Here is a 21,940-nt window from a genome sequence, read left to right as displayed (position 1 = left end):
TTTAAAATGCCCCCACTTTTTTTCTACATTGGTAACATTTGGAATCTTTCTTGCCCTTATTCCCAGCTTGAAAGGCTATGGCCAGCATCTGACTCAGGTGGGTTTCTGTTCCTACTAGCCACAAGCTCTGATACATTCCCCCACCCGTGGTGGCCTTTCCCCTGATGGGCTGTATACCCTTTTGACAATCAACGTTGGCATTCTCATATGCCAGTTGTAGCAAGAGAATATCTGCAACCTGGCTATGACTGATCTGCGGGCATATGGATTAAAGCAATTTACAAAATCAACATAAGATCCCTGGGATCCCTGGTGTACATTAACAAAAGAGTCTCGCTGGGATCCGCCTTCTGGAATGCGCTCCCAAGCCCGTTGTGCACAGAGGTTTGGGCGAACACTTGAGAGTGCAGGTCTACTTGCTGTTGTACATTAACATATGGTCCCCATCCCTGGAGCATTGGGGCCATAATGTGACCAGCACCTGCTAAGTTATTTTAGTTAGCCTGCTGCTCCCAGATCTCATCATATTCTGCTCTCCATAATAGATATTGACTGGCATCCAGAGTTGTTTTAGCCCAAATCTGCCAGTCCCAAGGTGTCCTGTGATAATTTTCAGAAACAGCATTAAGGAGTCCTTTTGTAAATGGACTGTTGTCCCCATTTTCTCTAACAGTTTTCCTTATTTCTTTTAAGGTGTTAAAAGAGAGCAGCTCATAAACTCTATTACCTTGTTGATTTTTCATAGTTGGGCAAGCCAAAAGCTCTCCTTCTAACATGGCTTGCCTGACACAGGACCCCATAACTAAGGATCTAGTTCAGTGGTTGGCAAACTCATTAGTCAACAGAGCTAAATATCAACAGAACAACGATTGACATTTCTTTTGAGAGCCAAATTTTTTAAACTTAAACTATATAGGTAGGTACATTGTTATTAACTTAATTAGGGTACTCCTAAGGTTTAGGAAGAGCCACACTCAAGGGGCCAAAGAGCCACATGTGGCTCACGAGCTGCAGTTTGCCAACCATGGATCTAGTTGATGAGCCTTCCCACACCAGAGGCAGAGGATCGGGAAATATTTCCTCCAGCGGTAGGGCTTTAGTATTACAAGCTCTACAGGTTCTACTTCAAGGAAGCGGGGGGAGTAGTAAATTCTCCTGTAGCTCTGTAGGCTTTTGATCTTCAATATGAAATGGGCACAGTGCAGCTCCAATAAAGAGCCCACATAGTTAATGATGATAAGGGCACTCATTTTCTATGGGCTTGATTTCTCTTTAAATTCCTGCCCACTTGTTCCCAGTGATTAAGGTCTAGTGTTCCAGCATTGGGGAACCAAGGACTATAAATTATAACAATCTATAATAATAAAAAGGTAATATGCTAATTAGACTGGACAACCAAACAACCTTTTGGACGTCATTCCAAACATCCTTCCTGATGAAGCTGCAGCAGTGGGGACTGAGGCAGAGGCAGTTAGGGGCGATCAAGCAAGCAGACAAGGAGTTAGGGGTGATGAGGCAGGCAAACAGAGTGGTTAGGGGCAATCAGGCAGGCAAGCATAGTAGTTAGGAGTGATGAGACAGGCAGGTGAGTGGTTAGGGATGATGAGGCAGGCAGGCAGAGTGGTTAGGAGAGTTCAAGCATGCATGCATGCAGGCAAGCAGTTAAAAGGCGGTCCCAGATTGCAAGAGGGTTCAGGCTGGGCTGAGGGACACCCTCCCCCCAGAACGAATTTCATGCACTGGGCCTCTAGTTTTTAATAAGCCTGTTAATTGTTCTTCTGTAACAGAGGGACCACTTGCTTTTAATAACTGTTTCAACATTGTGATATATTGCTGCTGTTCTGTGGACAGCTTTTGTCCCATTATGAAAACTTAGCTGAGAAAAAATTCCCTCGAACTTAGAAATCCCAAGTGGGCTCCAATGACTTACTGCACAGTTACTTTCGTTTTTGAGGGTTCTGTTGTGTTTTGTTGTGTTCCTTGGTCCTCCTTGGAGCACCACTTGTCAGGGCTGACCAGCAGACCCTAAGCGACAGATAAATAAATTACTCAGACACTCGTTTCTGTGAAAGCGAGGCTAAAGAACTGCTTGGCTATAGGCACCAAGAAGCCCTGTTCATCTGCCTCCATAGGCTTTTATTGTAACAACAGTTTGAACTAAAATTAACCTCTAGATACAATCAGCAGGGAATGTATCATTGAGAAAACACATGCTCCTACAAGGTCGGGTCTAAAGGACTAAACAGAAAGATTCCAGCAAAATACCCAGGGGCTCAGACTTATTTGGAAAAGTCAAGGCAGGGGCTGCCACCTTCAACAAGGTCCCCCTAAGAGGCCCCCGGCCCTTTGGAGAATCCTCTTTACAGATTTCCAACTAAGTCCCGTGCTTCCCTACATTCCCCCACATACATCCATCCTCACATTCCTTCACAAGGATCCTGGATCATCTAGATCTTCCACCAATGCACGTAATCCTTCACAAACATTTCCATTCCACACTCTATATTCCCTGTCAGTCATCAGAGTCTTCCCAAATTCCCCACCTTGCTACAGCCTGGGGTTCTATGAACTGACCCTGTGCTTAATCCATCCCTGGATCCTGAGATGGGACCTCCCAAGGGACACCAGATGCCTGTAAGAGAAGGTGAAGAAGGGGCTCACCTGGGGGGTGGAGGAGAAGAATATATTGTCCTCTACATCGTCTCTCTGGAGATTTCCTATTGCCTGGACCGACTCAGAGAGAAACCTACAGATAACACAAGCACAGAAACACACAGGTACAGAACACCCCCAGCCTCTGCTGGGCACTCAGGTGCCAGGCTTTTGTCCAGGCTACAGGCTCACACAGACCCACACAGCAGACATGGGCAATACCTTGAAGGGGAACACACACACACACACACACACACACACACACACACACACATACAGAACAAACAATTGGGGCCACCCAGACAGTGCCACAGGATACACACAATGGACATTCCTCCATATGCTGGCAGGAAATCCTATCATCAATCCTGTCCCAATAAACAACCTCTCTGCCCCGTCAACCTCACATCCCATAGTATATTGTCCCTCAGAGTCCAGGGTCTATCACCTTACTTCAGCATTAGGGGTCTTCTCTGCACTGGCCAAACTTAAGGATGGGGACACCACCTGCATTACACCCTTCCACACAATGTGTTATGTTGAGACCAAGTCTCAACTTCTGGAAATGCTTATATTGCAGAATGTTCTTGCCATTGAAAAAAAACATAGCACCGTTATCCGGAAAATCCATGGTATCTCCAGGACTGGCTGGAAAATTACACAGAAATGTAAAAGTACAGAGATTCAAACAATGCCTGTGGGGCCCATGGGTGTGTGTGGGCCTGTTGAAGGTAGGTGAACTGATTTCAGGGCTTCAGGTATCAGGGGTTGCTCCTGAATACCTGGGAAAATTCTGGGCTCCTCAACCACTCAAATACAAAACACCTCAGTCTCAACTCTTGGCTGAATGGGGCAGAGACCACAAGGGGCATGTCCAGGCCCAGAGCTTTTTCCAGGCCCTTAGGTTTTAGTCTCAGGGAGCACAGGTATCATGATTCCCTGTGGGTGATTGTGCAACTCAGCCCATTCCTCACCCTCCTCACTGACAGCAGGGGACCCTCCCCTACTATTCTCTCCTTCACTGTGTGTTCTGCCCGCATGAGAACCCTGCTGGCTGCTTCACCACAGGTTCCCTGGTCTGTGATGGTGTTCACATGTGTTGACTCATCTGGTAAAAACAAACAAACAAACAAACAAAAAAAAACACAAGAAAATCCTCACATATATATTGATTAGAGAGAGAGAGAGAATAATGGGGAAACTTCCATTTGTTGTTTCATTAATTTTATACACTCATCATTTGATTCTTGCATGGGACCTGAGGGGGGAATGGAACCTGCAACCTTGGCATTATTGAGATGATCATTTAATCAATTGAGCTCTCTGGCCATGGCCAAATTTACCAGGGGTTTTAAATAAAATAAGTCACTAATGTATCTGAGAATAGATAGATATTAAAACTACCATGATGGCAGATGATGATAGAAGGCTGGGGTAGGATTCTTAAAATTTCATAACTGTTTTCTTTATATGAATACTAGAGGTCTGGTGCAAGAAATTCATTCATGGGTAGGGTCTGGCTGATGATCAGCACTGATCAGGTCTTCGGCCTGTCTCCCGGGGACTTCATTTATTCTGTGCTTCCCCCTGGTGGTCAGTACATGTCATAGTGAGCAATCAAACTCCTGGTCTTAAGGTCAAACTCCCAAGGGGGCATTTTACATATTAGACTTTTATATATATACTAGGGGCCTGGTGCACAAATATTTGTGCACTCAGGGGGAGGGAGTGTCCCTCAGCCCATCCTGTGCCCTCTCGAAGTCTGGGACCCCTCCGGAGATGACGACCTGCTGGCTTAGGCCTGTTCCCGGGTGGCAGAGTGCAGGACCAATCCCTAGGTGCAGACCCTTTTCGGGCTCAGAGCAAGGCGGATTGGGAGGTTGAGACGCCACCCTCAGTCACGCACAGGGTAGGGCTGATTGGGGGTTTGGGGCACCGCTCCCTGTCACAGTCAAGGCAGGGTCGATGGGGAGCTTTCGGTGCCACCCCCTGTCACGCACACAGCAGGGCCGATCAGGGGGTTGAGGAGCTCCCCCCTGTCACTCACAGAGTAGGGCCCAAAGGGGAGTTGGGGCACTGCTTCCTGTCACACACAGAGCAGGGCTGATCAGGGGGTTGGGGCACCGCACCCTGTCACAGTCAGGGCAGGGTCGATGGGGAGGTTATGGCTCTACCCAGTCACACACAGAGCAGGGCCCATGGGGGGCAGTTGGGGCACCACTCCCTATCACCCACAGAGCAGGGCCAATCAGGGGGTTGGGGCGCCGCCACTGTCACACTCACGGCAGGGCTGATGGGGAGGTTATGGCTCTACCCCATCACACACAGAGCAGGGCCTGTGTTGGGGGGGAGGGTTAGGGTGCTGCACCCTGTCACACACAGAGCAGGGCCGATCAGGGGGTTGGGGCTCCGCACCCTGTCACACACAGAGCAGGGCCGATCAGGGGGTTGGGGCACTGCACCCTGTCACACACAGAGCTGCAGTGCAATCAGGGGGTTGGGGATCTCCCCCTATGAGGCACAGACAGGGCTGATCAAGGGGTTGGGGCACCTTCCCCTGTCACAAACAGAGCAGGGCCGATAGTGACGTTGTGACCCCGCCCCCTGTCACACACAGAGCCGCAGTGTAATCAGGGGGTTTGGGCACTGCCCCCGTCATGCTGATCCCAGTGCTGGGAGGCCTCGCGGTTCTGCTTATCCTGGTGCTGGGAGGCATATTACCTTTTTACTATATAGGATAGAGGGCTGGTGCACAGGTGGGGGCTGGCTGGTTTGCCCTGAAGGATGTCCTGGATCAGGGTGAGGGGTCCTGCTTGGGTGCCTGGCCAGCCTGGGTGAGGGGATGATGGCTGTTTGCAGCTGGTCACACACCCTTCAGGGTGGGGTTTTCCACTGGGGTGCTTGGCCAGCCTGGATGAGGGGATGATGGCTGTTTGCAGCTGGTCACACACCCTTTAGGGTGGGGGTCCCCACTGGGGTGCCTGGCCAGTCTGGGTGAAGGGCTGAGGGCTGTTTTCAGGCTGGCAGGTGACTGAAGCTCCCAACGTGTCCTTTTTTCTTTTATTTAAATTCTGGGCCAGCTTTAGCTCTTAGTCTTGGCTCCAGGTCTTAGGCCTCAGCTTCTGAAAGGAGGTATCTGGATTGTTTGGGTTCTATAATCGAAACACTGTTTCAACTCCTGCTCTGAGATCCCAGCTGGCTGAAAGCAGGTTTCTGGGGTTTTGTTTAGCTTCTATATTTGTAACAATGTTTCAACTGCAACCTCAGAGGCTGGCAGCCGCAGGCGGGGAATGTTGAAGTCCTCCGTCACTGAAGCAAGCAAGCCTCCTGTTAGCGTCAAGCTGCCTGGCTGCCGGCCGCAATTTTGGCTGGCAGTTAATTTGCATATCACCCTGATTAGCCAATGGGAAGGGTAGCAGAGTGACACCAATTTGCATGTTTCTCTTTTATTAGTGTAGACTAGAGGCCCGGTGCACGAAATCATGCACAGGTGGGGTCAAGCTTCCAGGAGAGGGGATGTGGGAGATTGGCCACTGGCCCTGTCCCTGATTGGGGATGGGCCGGTCAGGTGGGTGTGGAACAGAGTGCTGATCAGGGCGAAGGACAGCTGAGGGGGAGCCTCAGGAGGTTGGCCGGTTGGCCTCGCCCCCATAGGGTCAGTTGGTCGGCCACAGTGCATGTCAGCAACTGGTCATTCTGGTCATTCCAGTAGTTCTGGTCACTTGGTTTTTATATATATAGGCAGATATTTGAAATAAGCTATTATGCCCTGACCAGTTTGGCTCAGTGGATAGAGCATTGGCCTGCAGACTGAAGGGTCCCAGGTTCAATTCCAGTGAAGGGCATGTAGCTTGGTTGCGGGCACATCCCCAGTAGGGTATGTGTAGGAGGCAGCTGTTTGATGTTTCTAACTCTCTATCCCTCTCTCTCCTCTCTGCAAAAAATCAATAATATATATATATATATATATATATATATATATATATATATTAAAAAGAAATAAGCTATTACAAAGGTAGATTATGTCATTGCAGCAGTAATTTCATGTACCAATTAGGAAGCACTGAAAAGGGGAGGAGGATTTAGTTTCAGGTAGGCAGGCATATATGGAAACATAAAAGTGCTTGTTAAAAAGTGTGTTTTAGTCCAGCCAATATTACTTAGTGGATAAGTACAACCTATTAACCAAGAAGTCATGGTTAGATTCTGGTCAGGGCACAAGCCATGATTGCAGGCTTGATAAACAGTGTGGGGCATGCAGGAGTCAGCTGATCAATGGTTCTCTCTCTTCCTTGATGTTTCTCTCTCTCTCCCTTCTCTGAATCAATAAAAACATTTTTAATATATATGTTGTTAAAATGTATGCTTTAAATTAATTACAATTATATCAAACTTTTAAAAATGTTCAACACTTGCCACTTGCCAATAATTCAGATGTTTTATTATAAACTAGAGGCCAGGTGCAGGACATTTGTGCACCCAGGTGGGTGGGGTGTCCTTCAGATTGGCCTGCACTCTTTCACATTCGGGCATCCTTAGCGTTGCTGTGGAGGCAGGAGGGGCTCCTGCTACCATCATTGCACTTGCCAGCCTTCAGCCTGGCTTCTGGCTGAGTAGCGTTCTCCCTGTGGGAGTGCACTGACCACCAGGAGGCAGCATTGAGCTTCTGTCCCCTGGTGGTCAGTGTGCATCATAACAACCAGTTGTTCCGTGGTTCGGTCGATTTGCAGTTTACCCTTTTATTACATAGGATTTTCTTGAGCTCATTCACTGCTACTTTATCAGTATGTTGAAAATAAAATATAACGATGTACTAGTGTAATATCTTATCATGTCCATGTCCAATGCCATTGTTCTGGCAGTTTGAACCTGGTGATGATGAAAGTATTTAACCAGGGAAATTGACAAATACTACAAACCTAGACTTCTCTTAAAGTATTACTAAATGCTTGGACTTAAATTATACTGGTGGGGAATGTTAACAATGCCGATTAAACTTATTAGTGTAGGTTATAAGTAGCTATAAATTATCCATAGGATAAAAGTTGAGAAAAACAATTTTCTTTCTAAAATTGAAAACCAATGGTTCCATATGGCAAAGAAGTCACTTGAGTAATTGAGGAATGAGAGAAACTCAAACACATGTCTTAGATGATGCACTGTCCTCCTATTGGTAAGAATAATAAATTAAATTAAAAAGTAGGCAAAAGTTCCTGAGCAGACATTTTAGCAAAGGAGATAAAGATGGTGTAAATTAAAGCAAGAAGAAATGCTCACCATCAAAAATACTTAGGGAAATGTTATCAAAACAAAAACAAGTTAATAGTATACTCATTTACTGGCCTACTATTTAAAAAAAATAACCGTCATATGTGCTGCCAGGGTAATGTAAAACCTGGAATTTTCATTACTGTGGGTGGGTAGGAAGGCAAAGGGAATGACCATTTTAGATCACAGATCTGCATATCTTAAAATGTAACACGTTCACCGACACTGCAACAGTTAAACAAATAAAACATACACCTGTAGGAAGAACTGAATGCAATATTCCCAGCAGTTTTATTTATAAAACCCCAAACGTGGAAATAACTGAAACCATATACAGATCCATGAATAAAGTGGTTATCCATAGAATACAACATTTTTAGCAATAAAAATTAAAGTTAACTATTTACATAAACATTACTGTTGAATCTAAAAATACCTGCGTAGCATAAAGGAAGTCAGTGTTTGTTAAAAAAATTATACACCTTATAGTGCCTTTAAAATTATGGAAAATATGAACTTATCTATTGTAAAAGGAGGTAAATCAATGGCTATATGGAGAACTGGAGAATCCGAAAGATTATAAAAGGGCAAGAGGTGAATACAGGGTGTGCAAAAGTAGGTTTATAGTTGTTAGTGTTGAAAATAATACAACAGTTAATAAGTAATAATAAAAGTATAAATTCTCCATGGCTAATGTTTCTTATTTTTTTGGGCATGATCACGTTCACTGAAAGGTCATTGGTTTAATTCCAGATCAGGTCACATGTGTGCCTGGGTCTACAGTAGTGGGCATGCAGGAGGCAGAAGATTGATGTTTCTCTCCCTCTGCATCTTCTCTCTAAAAATCAATAAAAATAAAAATTAAAATATATAAAACTAGAGGCCCAGTGCACGAAATTCCTGACCAGGTAGGGTCCCTAGGCCTGGCTGGCAATCAGGGCTGATCGGGGCCTTCCTTTCCTAGCTGCTGGCTGCTGGCCAGGGCCTTCCTTCATTCTGCGCCGCCCCCTGGATGTCAGTGCCCATCATAGCAAGCGATCAAACCCCTGGTCTCCCGTTCAAACTCCCAAGGGGACACTTTGCATATTAGCCTTTTATATAAATAGTTATTTAAAATAAGAAAATAAATTCTGTGTTTTGCATACTCACAACCATAAGCATACTTTTGCCCCACCATGGGTACGGGTAACAGAGAAGCATATTTTACATGTGATGGTTTCTGAGCTTTATCCATATGTTCAACCTCACCAAATAGTGCACATTAGAAAAGTGCTTTTTGTTGCATGTCAGTTATACATATACCTAAGTAAAGCCTTAAAATGTGGTTCCAAATAAAAACACAGATATCCCTCTGTTGTTAGAAAATTAAATGGAAACTCTATACAGACATCACGATCTCTCTCCTCATTTCCTGAGAGAATCATTGTTGCCTCAGTGGCAGCAAATATTGTCAAGAAGTGAAGACTACTGCCATCAGAATGATCAGGAATGCTGAATTGTCAAAAACACATAATCTGGGACTAATCATACGATGATTCTTCCTCTAGCCTTGAGTTCTTGTTGTGATAACCTTGAGGTGCACACCATAGAGTAGTGGTCTCAACCTTCCTAATGCCGCAACCCTTTAATACAGTTGCTCATGTTGCGGTGACCCCCAACCATAAAATTATTTTTGTTGCTACTTCATAACTGTAATTTCGCTACTGTTATGAATCATAATGTAAATATCTGATCTGCAGGATGTATTTAGGCAACCCCTATGAAAGGGTCGTTCGACCTCCAAAGGGGTCGCGAACCACAGGTTGAGAACCGCTGCCATCAAGGGACTCAAGGGAATCCCCAAAACCATGAGATTCTTTTCACAACCAATCACTTCAGCTACACAAAGAACAAACAAGCTTCAAAACTGGGTCATTTGTGGATAATGTTCAGAAGAGGCAATTTTCATCCAATATCCTGCCATCTCTTCAACTCACTATGAAAACAGTGTTTGTCCCAGTATTACTTGCACTTCACAGTGCTACAACAAATGAAACCAGCCTAAGAAATTTCACACATCATGGCACAGGGCTCTTTTGCAGTATTTAAGACATACTGTGAACAGAGAATATAATTCATATTGTTCACAGAGCACAACAAAGGACTCTTCTTCTGGGTGATCTTTGACCTCACCAATAATACAGGCACCAGGCTAAAAAATTAGAATCAAATACTCATGCAGATTTTCATTAAAGGACTTGGTTAGCAATAGAAAATATGCCAATATTGGACAAAGAGTGATTTCTTGCCATTATTATGTGCCTTCCAAAACTCAGAATGTTTGGGACCCCACCATATCTGTTCCCCTATGCATGGGACAGATCACAAATATCCTTTCAAATCATCCCATGCAGTGAATATAACCCACAAAATTAAAGGTAAAAAAGCAAAAAAACACCTTTACTAAAAGATTATAAACCAGAACAGAGGACAGCAAGCAGTTTGTAGGTTGGTGAATTAGAACCTAAAATTCCTCAGAGGATAATGTTAGAACAATGATAGAAGCACAAAAAAGGACTCCTCTTCTGAGGGACCACTGACCTCACCAACATTAGAGGCACCAGGCTGCAAATTAGAACCATAAAGTTATGCAAACTTTCTTTCATTGCCTTGGTCAAAGATATAATATAAGCCAATATTGGACAGAGTGATTTTTCTGACATTATTATATGCTTTCCAAAGAACAGAAAGTTTGGGACCACACCATATCTGTGATGATTGATCACAACATTCATATCAAATCATCCAGAGTCGCCAAAACCGGTTTGGCTCAGTGGATAGAGCGTCGGCCTGTGGACTGAAGGGTCCCAGGTTCGATTCCAGTCAAGGGCATGTACCTGGGGTGGGCACATCCCCAGTGGGAGATGTGCAGGAGGCAGCTGATCGATGTTTCTCTCCCATCGATGTTTCTAACTATCTCTCTCCCTTCCTCTCTGTATAAAATCAATAAAAATATATTTTTAAAAAAATCATCCAGAGTGAAATTTCTTTAAAAAATTAAAGCTACGAAAGAAAAAGTATCTTTACTAAATATCATTAACCAGAATCAGAGGACAGTAAGCAATTTTCAGGTTGTTGAATGACAAAGTAAAACAATTCATAAAAGTATAATGTGAGACCCACAATGTCCCTGAATGTGGTAGCACTCCTTAGCTTAGGATATGTAGTCTGGACAAACCTTGGGTCAGATGCATTCTCTAGTCAGAGAGAAAGGAATGAAGATCCTGTCAAGAGCTCAGAGTAATCTGAATTTTCCCAGGCACAAGTGAGAACACAGAATACATTTCCCCTGAGTACACAGGGTTTGTGACTGATGCACACTCTTCAGGTGAGCCAGGTGGTAGAGGTGAAATCTCTTCAGCCACACATGCTCACTGTGACATCAATCGGGTGTTAGATCTGGACATGTTAGCAAGTGCAATACAGCGCCTTCAAGCCTCACTTGTACCCGAAACTTATGAGGAATCTAAAAGAGTGTATGTTCCATTAAAAGGGGTTTAAATTTAGGAAAATAGGCCCCAAAGAGTTGCCTTCAGTGTTGTTATTCTAAGTGAGAAAAATAAAAACAGTCCCTGCACATTTAACACATCTCTCCAGTGTGAACTTTCAGGTGTTTAATAAGGTTAGATTTTTGGCTAAAAGATTTCCCACATTCAGTACACTCATATGGGTTCTCTCCAGTGCGAACTCTCAGATGTACAGTGAGTTGAGTCCTTTGCTGAAAAGACATCCCACATTCTCTACATTCATATGGCTTTTCTCCACTATGAACTCTGTGCTGTTTTTCAAGGTAAGACTTATCACTGAAGAACTTCTCACAATCATAGCACTCATATGGCTTGTCGCAACTGTGAACTCTCAGGTGTTTAATAAGGTTAGATTTTTGGCTAAAAGAATTCCCACATTCAGTACACTCATATGGCTGCTCTCCAGTGTGAACTCTGAGTTGTCCAGTGAGGTGACTCCTTTGACTAAAGGACATCCCACATTCTCTACACTCATATAGCTTTTCTCCAGTGTGAACTCTCTTATGTTGAATGAGGTTAAAGATTTGTCTAAAAACTTTCTTACATTTGTTACACTCATTAGTAAGTTCTCCAGAACAGACACCCTGAATTTTAACAACTTTCAGGTCGTTGCTGCCAGTGTTTTCACATTCATCCCCCTGATGAAGACTTTTTCCATCAAGAAATTCCTGGGAAATCCCACTGCCACAGTGTAGTTCCTCAGGGTTGGAAGTGGCCTGGTGCTGGGGAAACTCTGAGTTGTATTTAAAGTCTTCTCCAACCTTCCTGCTGGTTGAAGGCACTGAAGATAAGTAGAAGCTGCATCTGTTCACAAAGGAGGCCCTATCCATAGCTTATTTCCAGGGCCCCTGTCCACATTCATTCCTCTGTTGCTGGTGAGGGTTTGCACTGAAACAGACATCTCCAACACGTGCGTCACTACAGAATGCTTTCTGCTTAAAATATGCTATATCTGACTCAGTCAGGTGCAAAATATGTTGTAACACAGAGAAACACCGCTTACACAGAAGGGTTTTCTGGGTTGCTGGAGCTGTCTTGAAAGCCCTGACCTGTGACTCTCCTTGTATAGATACACTTTGACCAGAACAGGCCTCCTTATCATCCATGTTATGCCAACAACCTGAAAAGTGAGAAACAGTGAGGAAATGAATGTTGAATGTGGTGACAGGGGGAATTTCCATTGCAAAGGTGTGTTATGTATCACAGTTGGTACATGCAATTCTCTGAAAATAAGAGATATGCAGAAAGGATTAATAAGAGGCTCTTGTAACTTTCTGGGCTAATGAAGATCATAAAACAGAAAGGCCTTGCCAAAAATATGACACAAAAATGGCAAGCACCACATGGATTAGAATATAGAGCTCCAGCTAATCCTTCAACTAACAGCATTTAGCAGGGCTTGTAGACTGGGGAAGGGGGCAAGCTGAGCAAGAGGTTGGTTCCGTCTCCCTCCAAGTAAAATTCAATAAAGGAGTAGCTGGTTTCGAGGACTAATTACCACATATGTGCACCTCATAACACATGTGCACATCAAAGTTGCAGATGATTGCAGAGGCACCAGTGCAGAGAAACAGGTGATGAAGAGGTGAGCAGTCATCACTGGGCCAGAGCTACACAGCTTGTTATAGTATTCAGGGAAGAAAATATTACAAAAAAATGAAAGAAAGCCTTAAAAGAACAGCCCATAGTTCATGTAAGTGAAGACCATAACATGACCCAGGTTGCCACAAAGAACCGTTACCCAGAGAAAGAGTACAGAAGTTGAAGCCATGCATATGGACACTGTCAGCCTCCCATGAAGAGAAAGTGCAAGCTGAGACCTATTAAGCTCACTTCAAGACTCCTCACTCTGTTTCCTTTACTTTTTGAGGTAACAGGTGGTAGGGATGTTCATGGAGACCTTTGTTCAGGGCTCTACATCCAGCTCATCCCTGGCAGCCACAGCACATTTGAAAAGGCAGTGGGTAAAATGATCAGAGGCCATGTTCCCACAGTGGGAGGGAGAAAGATTTGCCTGAGGAATAAAGGAAGAGAGGTCATCACCTCAGGATACTGGGAGAACATCAAGGTCTTACCTACAGATGACACAAGTGCAAACACTTCCAGCATCACATCATAGTATAGAAGTCTCTGAGCCTCATCAAAGAGCCCCCATTCCTCCTGAGATAAGACAATGACCACATCCTCAAAGTTCATATCCTGTCATAATGGGGACAGTACAGCCCAAGATCAGCTTCACTCCTAAGATTCTTAGTCTGTCATACTCCCCACCCTCCACATCCATCTGCTCTGTCCACTCCACACATCAGAGAAAATACCAGGCCTTCATCCCATGAAAGCCATTGCCTTCTTATATTCCTACTGACATTTTCTCTTCCCACTATAATAAAGGCAGATAAGACACCTGAGCTATGGACTCCTGTGTACACCACACTGACTTTTATCAACAGAATAGGTGTCAAAACCATAGGTTAAAGAGAGATGCTGGCCATAAAGGTAGTGTGAGTGATTTGATACTGGTCTTTTCAGTCAATACCCTCATATTGTTTCTCAAAGACACCAAATACATGGCATCACACTGCACCCTCTTGACCCCAATCCCAAGGTACTGAGGCCATGGCTTTGCACTACCTGTTGCTCAGAGTTCTTTGAACAACACTTCTCTCACACAGCTTCCTTCTCAGAAGCACAACTTCAAAGGTAATGCAAATTTTCTGTGGTGAGGACAAATTGTTTCCTAATCACTTTTTTACAAAATTATAGTTCACCACATCCATAATCTCTTACCCCTTACCCTTCTCCCTTACCCATTCCAGTGGAGATTTTGAAGCCTGCGTAATACTGATGTAGGCTATCTCATTCTTATCAACCAGTGTGTCACCCCCAACAACAAAAGGCAGGTGGTTAGTTAAATGGCAGCGAAGCTCTGTACCTAGAATGTAGCACCAAAACACCCCTCTTTACAGGCAATCACCCTAAAAGTCACTGTATTGGATCACCCAGACACCACCAGAAATGGACTCTCTCGTCATTCACTCTTATGTCAATGTCAGGGTGCTGTGGTCATCAATTCACCTTCCCTCTTCAAGTGCACATCACTCTTTTCCACACGTGGCTCACACCTGCACTCCCTCAGCCCCAGGCCCCGTAGTGCTCTCCTTGGCCTCTGAGTTAATTCAGCATTTGTTGTCCAGAGAATGCTTGCCAACATCTCTCACTTAACTGCAACTCAAGTCCCACACCTGATGGCGTTCTGACCATGCCCAGTGAGTTTCACAGATGACCACTCAAGCCTCTAAGCTAATCCACAAGACTGTCTGCAACTCTCCAAAACCAGGCCACACCAAGGGTCACAGTAAAATCCTGGTGAGTGTTTAGAGAAGTTAATATGTACCAGCCCTAGTCTCACTTTGTTGGAATAACTCTTCCGCTTATAAATAACATCAGGTCCACTCATCTTTTAAAGGCCTTGGCCACTGCAAAATGATTACCTCTCCCCCACACTCTACATGACAACTTCTATCTCTCTGCGGTGTTGTGACACCCACCTTCCACGGTGGCCCCAGCAGGAAAGCTAGACCTCAGGGTCACACTGTTCTTTCTGAGCTACTACTACCATTACCAACCTGACCATGATTTCCTATATATTTTTAAAAATATATTTTTTATTGATTTCAGAGAGGGAGAGGGAGAGAGAGATAGAAACATCAATGATGAGAGAGAATCACTGATTGGCTGCCTCCTGCATGCTCTCTACTAGGGATCAAGCCTGACACCTGCACATGTGCCCTTGACCAGAATCGAACCTGGGAGCCTTCAGTCCACAGGCTACGCTCCATCCACTGAGCTAAAACAGCCAGGGCTCCTATATTAAAGTGATCTACAGTCCTGGCTGATGTGTCTCAGCTGGTTGAGTATAGACCAGTGATGGTGAACCTATGACACGTGTGTCAGAGGTGACACACAAACTCATTTTTTTGGTTAATTTTTCTTTGTTAAATGGCATTTAAATATATAAAAATAAATATAAAAAATATAAGTCTGTTTTACTCTCATTGCAAATATCAAAAAATTTCTATATGTGACACGGCACCAGAGTTAAGTTAGGGTTTATCAAAATGCTGACACGCTGAGCTCAAAAGGTTTGCCATCACTGGTATAGACACATGCACATGACTTGGTTGTGGGCTGGATCCACAATAGGGGTAGTGCAGGCTGCAACCAATCCTTGTTTCTTGCTCATCATTGTTTCTCTGTCCCCTTCACTCTCCCTTCCTTTCTATATCTAAAACTTTATATATATAATTTAAGTACCTGCCAGTTCCTAAATCAGTTCACTCTTCACTACAAGCCTTTGCACAATCTGTAACCAATGCCCTGCTGGAGCTACCATGCATAACATTGGTTGCTAAATACAAGGTCCACTACATGAAGCCCTAGTCATGACCTTAGGAGTCTGGGCTTAGTATCTGTTCAAAGTCCCCAGGTCCAAGGGATACAAGAGCAGCTGGACAGCCCCAAGACACAACTATCTCAGAGGCCACAAGATTGTGAAGCCCTGAAATTATCTTCACCATCCCGTACACCCAACTCATTCTGCATTTGCAGGAATTTGTGTAAAGTAAATGGTCTGTTGAGAGCCTGGCAAACACCGCCAAGATTTATGGGCTCAGGCTGCTCAGTGCCCTTGCCCACCCCAGAAGCCAGGTGCCCTCCAGATGCCTGTATTATCTCAGGCCTCTGTCCTCAGTGCTCACTCTTGCCAGTTCCCTGATCATTTATAGGACTTCACCTTCCGGTCCACAGATCCTGTCTTCTGTCTTCTAGTCTGTCCTTCCTCTGAGCAATGTTAGGAAAAGTTAGAACCCTACCCCACAAAATGTCCCTCCTTTTCTCCCAACCATCTATGTTCCCAGCATTCTGAGGGTGAAAGTAAAACTCCTCCTGCAAAACCTCACCTCATCTTCTTTGCTGCCTTTAGACCCAAAACAGGCCTGGGTTTTCCTAATCCTCATGGATCAGCCTCACCACCGTGTCCTTACAAGGTGGCACTGCAGCCTGTGGCCCTCTTCCCCCATCACACCCTGTGTCACCCAGGAGAGACTCACTATTCTGGATGCGACTTCCTGGGCTGCAGGACCTGAGGGGCGCCAGTCCCCAAGGCTGGAGGGTGAAATGGGGTGAGGCTGTAGGAACGCTGTGGGCAGAGAGGAGTCCCGGAGGCTTGGAGGCCCGACTCTCAGCCTGTTGGTGCTCAACAAGCCTCAGACACACGCTGCACAGCAAGGACGCTGCCTCCTAGGCCTTCTCCTACACATGTCCAGTGGGCTGAAGACTGTGAGTCCTTGAACTGAAGAGGTCAAAATGCCCGCCAGGAGGAGGAAGGTGGAAGTCCTGCCCTAAGGGGATGCACTGACACCAAAAACACCCGTTAGCTCCGCCCACGGGGGCCCATTCCTTTCTGGGAAATGTAGTTTTCTCAAAAGCCAAGGCGAGGGCTAGCATTCAGGCCAATGACACTAGTGAATAAAGGTGATGTGGTTCAGCAAGTGGCCCTGGGGAAAGACAAGATGGGACCAGAGGCCTGGTTAACTGGAACAGACTGGCAGGTCTCCCAGGGGCGGGGTATGGGGAGGACTGGGAGAGATCCCCCAAAGAATATATGCACGGGGAAAATGGGAGACTTCTGTAATAGTAGAAACAATAAATACATTGTTTTTTTCAATTTTTAAATAATATAGCACCGCTGGTGTGACTCAATGGTTGAGCAGCAATCTATGAACCAGGAGGTCAAGGTTCTATTCCTGGTCAGGGAACATACATGGGCTGTAGGTTCAATTCTCAGTTAGGTGAGAGGTACATGAAGGAGGTAGCTAATCAGTGATTCTCTCACATCATTGATGTTTTTATCTCTCCTTCTCTCTCCCTCTCTCTAAAATCAATAAAATTATATTTTTAAAGTATATACATATATACATAGCCCAAGGACATAGACAATAAGGTGGTGAGGGCCTAGAAGCAGTGGGGGCAGGGTAGAGGGGGGCAAAGGGGGATGGAGATGGGGAAATATCTGTAATAGAGTTAATAATCAATAATAAAAAAGAATAGTTTGCCCACATGCCATGGTTCATTGCTTGCATGTGGTCCCATAAACCATGAGATCACTGGTTCAATTCCAGGTCAGGCACATACCCAGGTTGGAGAGCTCCATCTCTGCAGGGGGCATGCAGGAGGCAACTGATCAATGATTCTCTCTCATCATTGATGTTTCTCTGTCTCCCTCACTCTCTAAAAAAGCAATAAAAACATTTTTAAAAGAATAGTGGTAAGATTGATTTGATTCAACAACACCAAAATGAAGAGGCACTTTTCATCTAATTCACTGCAATCTTTCACACTCACTATGAATGCAGTTTCTGTCATACTGGTGGTTATATTGAAACCTCAGAGTCATACAAAAAATGACACCAGGGCCCAGTTGATAGAGCATCAACCTGCAGACTGAAGGGTCCCAGGTTCAATTCTGGTCAGGAGCACATGCCTGGACTGCAGACTTGATCCCCAGTAGGGGGCATGCAGGAGGCAGCCAATCTATGATTCTCTCTCATCATTAATGTTTCTATCTCTCTCTCCCTCTCCCTTCATCTCTGACATCAATTTAAAAAATATATAAAGAATGACACCAGTGTATGAAATTTCATACATCACAGGACATGGCTCCTTTAGTGTATGTGGGGAACAATTCCCCTAAACATTGTTGAGAATTATGTAATAATTATTGTGACCAGAGACTATAATTAATATTGTGCACAGAAACACAACAAAGGCCTCCTTTCCAGTGTGAACATTGACCTCACCAATAATAGAGTCACCAGGCTGCAAATTAGAACCACAAAGTCATGCAGATAATTTTTCAAGGCCTTGGGCAGAAGTTAAAAAAAAGCCAAAATTGGACAAACTGATTTTCTGCCATTACTATGTGCCTTCCAAAGCACAGAATGTTTGGGACCCCATCATATCTGTTCACTTCTCCATGCTGACAGGTCACAACTTTCCTTTATAGCCATCCCAGGAAGTGAACATAGTCCCCAAAATTAAAGGTACAAAAGAAAAAAAACAACACCTTTACTGAATGATCATAGCCCAGAACAGGACAGCAAGCAGTTTGCAGGTTGGTGAATTAGAACCTGAAACAATTCATTCATTGCGCAAACCACAATGTCCCTGACAGATGTAGCACTTTTTAGCTGAGGATGAGTGCCCTGGATGAATCCTGTATCAGGTGCATTACCTCGTCATAGATAAAGAAATGAAGATACTGCCAAGAGCTCAGAGTAATCACAATTTTCTCAAGCACAAGTGAGAACACAGAATATATTTCCCCTGATCACACAGGGGTTGTGACTTATGCACACTCTTCAGGTGAGCCAGGTGTTAGAGGTGAAATCTCTTCAGCCAGAAATACTTGCTGTGACACCAATCGAGTAGTAGGTCTGTGAAGATGTGATCCATAGAATACAATACTAGTCAGCATTAAAAAAAAATTCAGTATTCACATGAGCATTTGTATTGAGTCTCAAAATATCTGTAGCATTAAGGAAACCAGTATTTGTTTAAAAGTACACCCCTTACAGTGATTATAAAACTATGAATAATATAAACTAATTTAATGTAAAGGACGGAAAATGAATGATTGTGTGGAAGACTGGGAAAGTCAGAAAGAGAGATTATAAAAGGGCAGGAGGAAAATGTAGAGTGTGGGAAATGTAGGTTTAGAATTGTTGGTATGGAAAATAATACATAAAAAATACTGGAATAAACTCTGCTTTCACTGTGTATCTCAGCTGGGTGGGTATCAACCAGTACACTGAAACGTCCTGGTTCAATTTCAGGTCAGTACACAGCCCCACCTGTGGCCCCAGTAGGGAGTGTGCAAGAGGCAGCTCATGTATATTTATCTCTCTCCCCCTTCCCTCTTTTCCTAAAAAAATAACATAAAGGTATTTTTTAAAAGCACAAGTGCTGTGGTTTATGTACTTATAACTGAACTTCCACTTATGCCACACCTGGAATATAGTGACAGATAAAATTATTTCAATTGTGATGTTTCACAGCTTTATCTCTCAGTAAAGGCTCACAAAATAACACACAGTAGAAAAGTGCACTTTCTTTCATGTCAGTGCTCATTTCCTGGGAGGAACAGATTTGCCTCAGTGGCAGCAAATGTTGGCAAGCAGTGAAGACTACTGCCATGGAATCAACAGGAATGCTGACTGGTTACAAAAGACACATCCTGGGATTGATTATAGGATTATCCTTCCTTTAGTTTTGAGTTCTTACATATTGAGAAATGACTTTGTGGTGAACACCTTACAGAGACCAGGGGAATCCACAAATCCTTTAAATTATTTTCTCTGCCAATGACTGCAGCTACAGGAAACATTTTTGGAGGTGCTGAGAATATCTGTACACAAAGGTCACACAAGCCACAGGCCAGGAACATTTGTGGATTTATTTTCAGAAGAGACACTTTCCATATAATTTACTCCAGTCTCTCTCATCACTATGAATACAGTGTTTCCGTCTCAATGGTAGTTTAACCTCAGAGTCTTACAACAAATGTCACAAGACTATGAAATATCATACTTCATGGCACTTGGCTTCTTTGCAGTATGTGGGGAGGAGTTCCCCTAACCATTGATAAGAATTAAGAAATACCTACTGTGAACAAAGAACATAATTCATATTCTTCACAGAAGGACAGCAAAGGCCTCCACTTCTGGGTGACCATTGACCTAACTCATAACCAAGATACCAGGATATAAATTAAGACTACAAAGTTATGCAATCTTCCTTTCAACACCTTGGGCAGCAATGTAAAATAAGCCAGTTTGGGATGAAGAATGATTTTCTGCCATCATGTTCTCCTATCCAAAGAACTGAAGGTTTGATGTCCCCGCAATATTGGTTCACATTTACATGCTGACAAATCACCAGAGTGCTTTCAAAACATTGCAGGCAGTGAATAGAACCATCACAATTAAAGGTATAAAAGGAAAAACACCTTTACTAAAATATCATAAACCATAGCCAGTGGTGTTCAGATTGGTGAAATAGAACCTAAGCCAATCATCACAGCATAACATGAGAACCACGAACTCCCTGAGAGAGATACCACTTCTGATCCAGAATGCACAAACCCTGGATCAGGCCCATTCCCTAGGCAGAGAGAAAGGAATGAAGATCCTTCCAAGTGTTCAGAGTATTTAGAATTTATTCAAGCACAAGAGAGCACACAGGGATTGTGACTGATGCACATTGTTCAGGTAAGCCAGGTGTTAAAGATGAAATCACTTCAGCCCCAATCACTCATAGTGACATCAATTGGATAGGAGGCCTGGGCCGAATGGCAAGTTCAAGTAGCTCCTTGAAGCCTCACTTGTACGTGAAAATTATGAGGAATCTAGCAGAGTGTATGTCCTGATCAAAAGGGATCATATTAAGGCAACTGTGTATCACAAAGTCTCCTTCAGTGTTGTTATTCTGAGTAAAAAAAATGAAGCATTCCCTTCACATTTATGGCTTTTCTCCAGTGTGAAGTCTCAGGTGTCTCATAAGGCTATATTTTTGGCTAAAATATTTCCCACAATCTGTACACTCATAAGGTTTTCCCCCAGAGTGAACTGGCTTGTGGATAAGGAGCTGACTATTTTGCCTAAAACACTTCCCACATTCACTGCACACATAAGGTTTTTCTCCACTGTGAACTCTATTGTGGATAAGGAGCTGACTATTTTGCCTAAAACACTTCCCACATTCACTGCACACATAAGGTTTTTCTCCACTGTGAACTCTATTGTGGTAAGGAGATGACTATTTTGCCTAAAAGACTTTCCACATTCACTACACACATAAGGCTTTTCTCCACTGTGAACTCTCTTGTGGATAAGGAGCTGACTAATATCCCTAAAGGACTTGCCACATTCACTACACCCATAACGTTTTTCTCCAGTGTGAACTCTCTTGTGTATAAGAAGCTATTTTGACTAAAGAATTTCCCACATTCACAGCATTCATAAAGTTTTTCTCCAGTGTGAATTCTCTTATGGGTATGGAGCTGTTATCCCTAAAAGACTTCCCACATTCACTACACACATACGGTTTTTCTTCAGTGTGAACTCTCTTCTGGATAACGAGCTGACTATTGCGGGTAAAAGATTTCCTACATTCACTACACTCATAAGGCTTTTCTCCAGTGTGAAGTCTGTGGTGTTGAATGAGGGTGGAACTCTGACTGAAGTACTTCCCACAATATGTACATTCATATGACTTTTCTCCAGTGTGAATTCTCTAATGTCACAAAGGGTGGAACTCTGATTGAAGAAATTCCCACAATCGATACATTCAAATGGCTTTTCTCCAGTATCAACTCTTTTATGTCGAATGAGGATAAA

General features: G+C 43.9%; 1 protein-coding gene and 1 pseudogene across 1 annotated transcript; both read right to left on the bottom strand.

Annotated features, from left to right (window-relative positions):
• Nucleotides 1-11,539: 11,539 nt before the first annotated feature.
• On the bottom strand, nucleotides 11,540-12,316 carry LOC139014312 (zinc finger protein interacting with ribonucleoprotein K-like). Its single transcript, XM_070421305.1, has one exon. The coding sequence runs from the start codon at nucleotides 12,314-12,316 to the stop codon at nucleotides 11,540-11,542; it is 777 nt and encodes a 258-aa protein (XP_070277406.1).
• Nucleotides 12,317-21,062: 8,746 nt separating this feature from the next.
• Nucleotides 21,063-21,940, bottom strand: LOC139014311 (zinc finger protein 3-like; annotated as a pseudogene).

Source organism: Myotis yumanensis, unplaced genomic scaffold (assembly GCF_028538775.1).
Source record: "Myotis yumanensis isolate MYYU_CA2020_CCGP unplaced genomic scaffold, mMyoYum1.0.hap1 SCAF_7, whole genome shotgun sequence".
Lineage (NCBI taxonomy): Eukaryota > Metazoa > Chordata > Mammalia > Chiroptera > Vespertilionidae > Myotis > Myotis yumanensis.
Note: the sequence above shows the minus strand (reverse complement) of the source record. Positions and strands in the feature narration are given on the sequence as shown.

What these genes read in the sequence shown, in the direction of transcription:
- LOC139014312 (XM_070421305.1), bottom strand. Translation starts at nt 12,316, where the DNA reads ATGGATAGGGCCTCCTTTGTGAACAGATGCAGCTTCTACTTATCTTCA.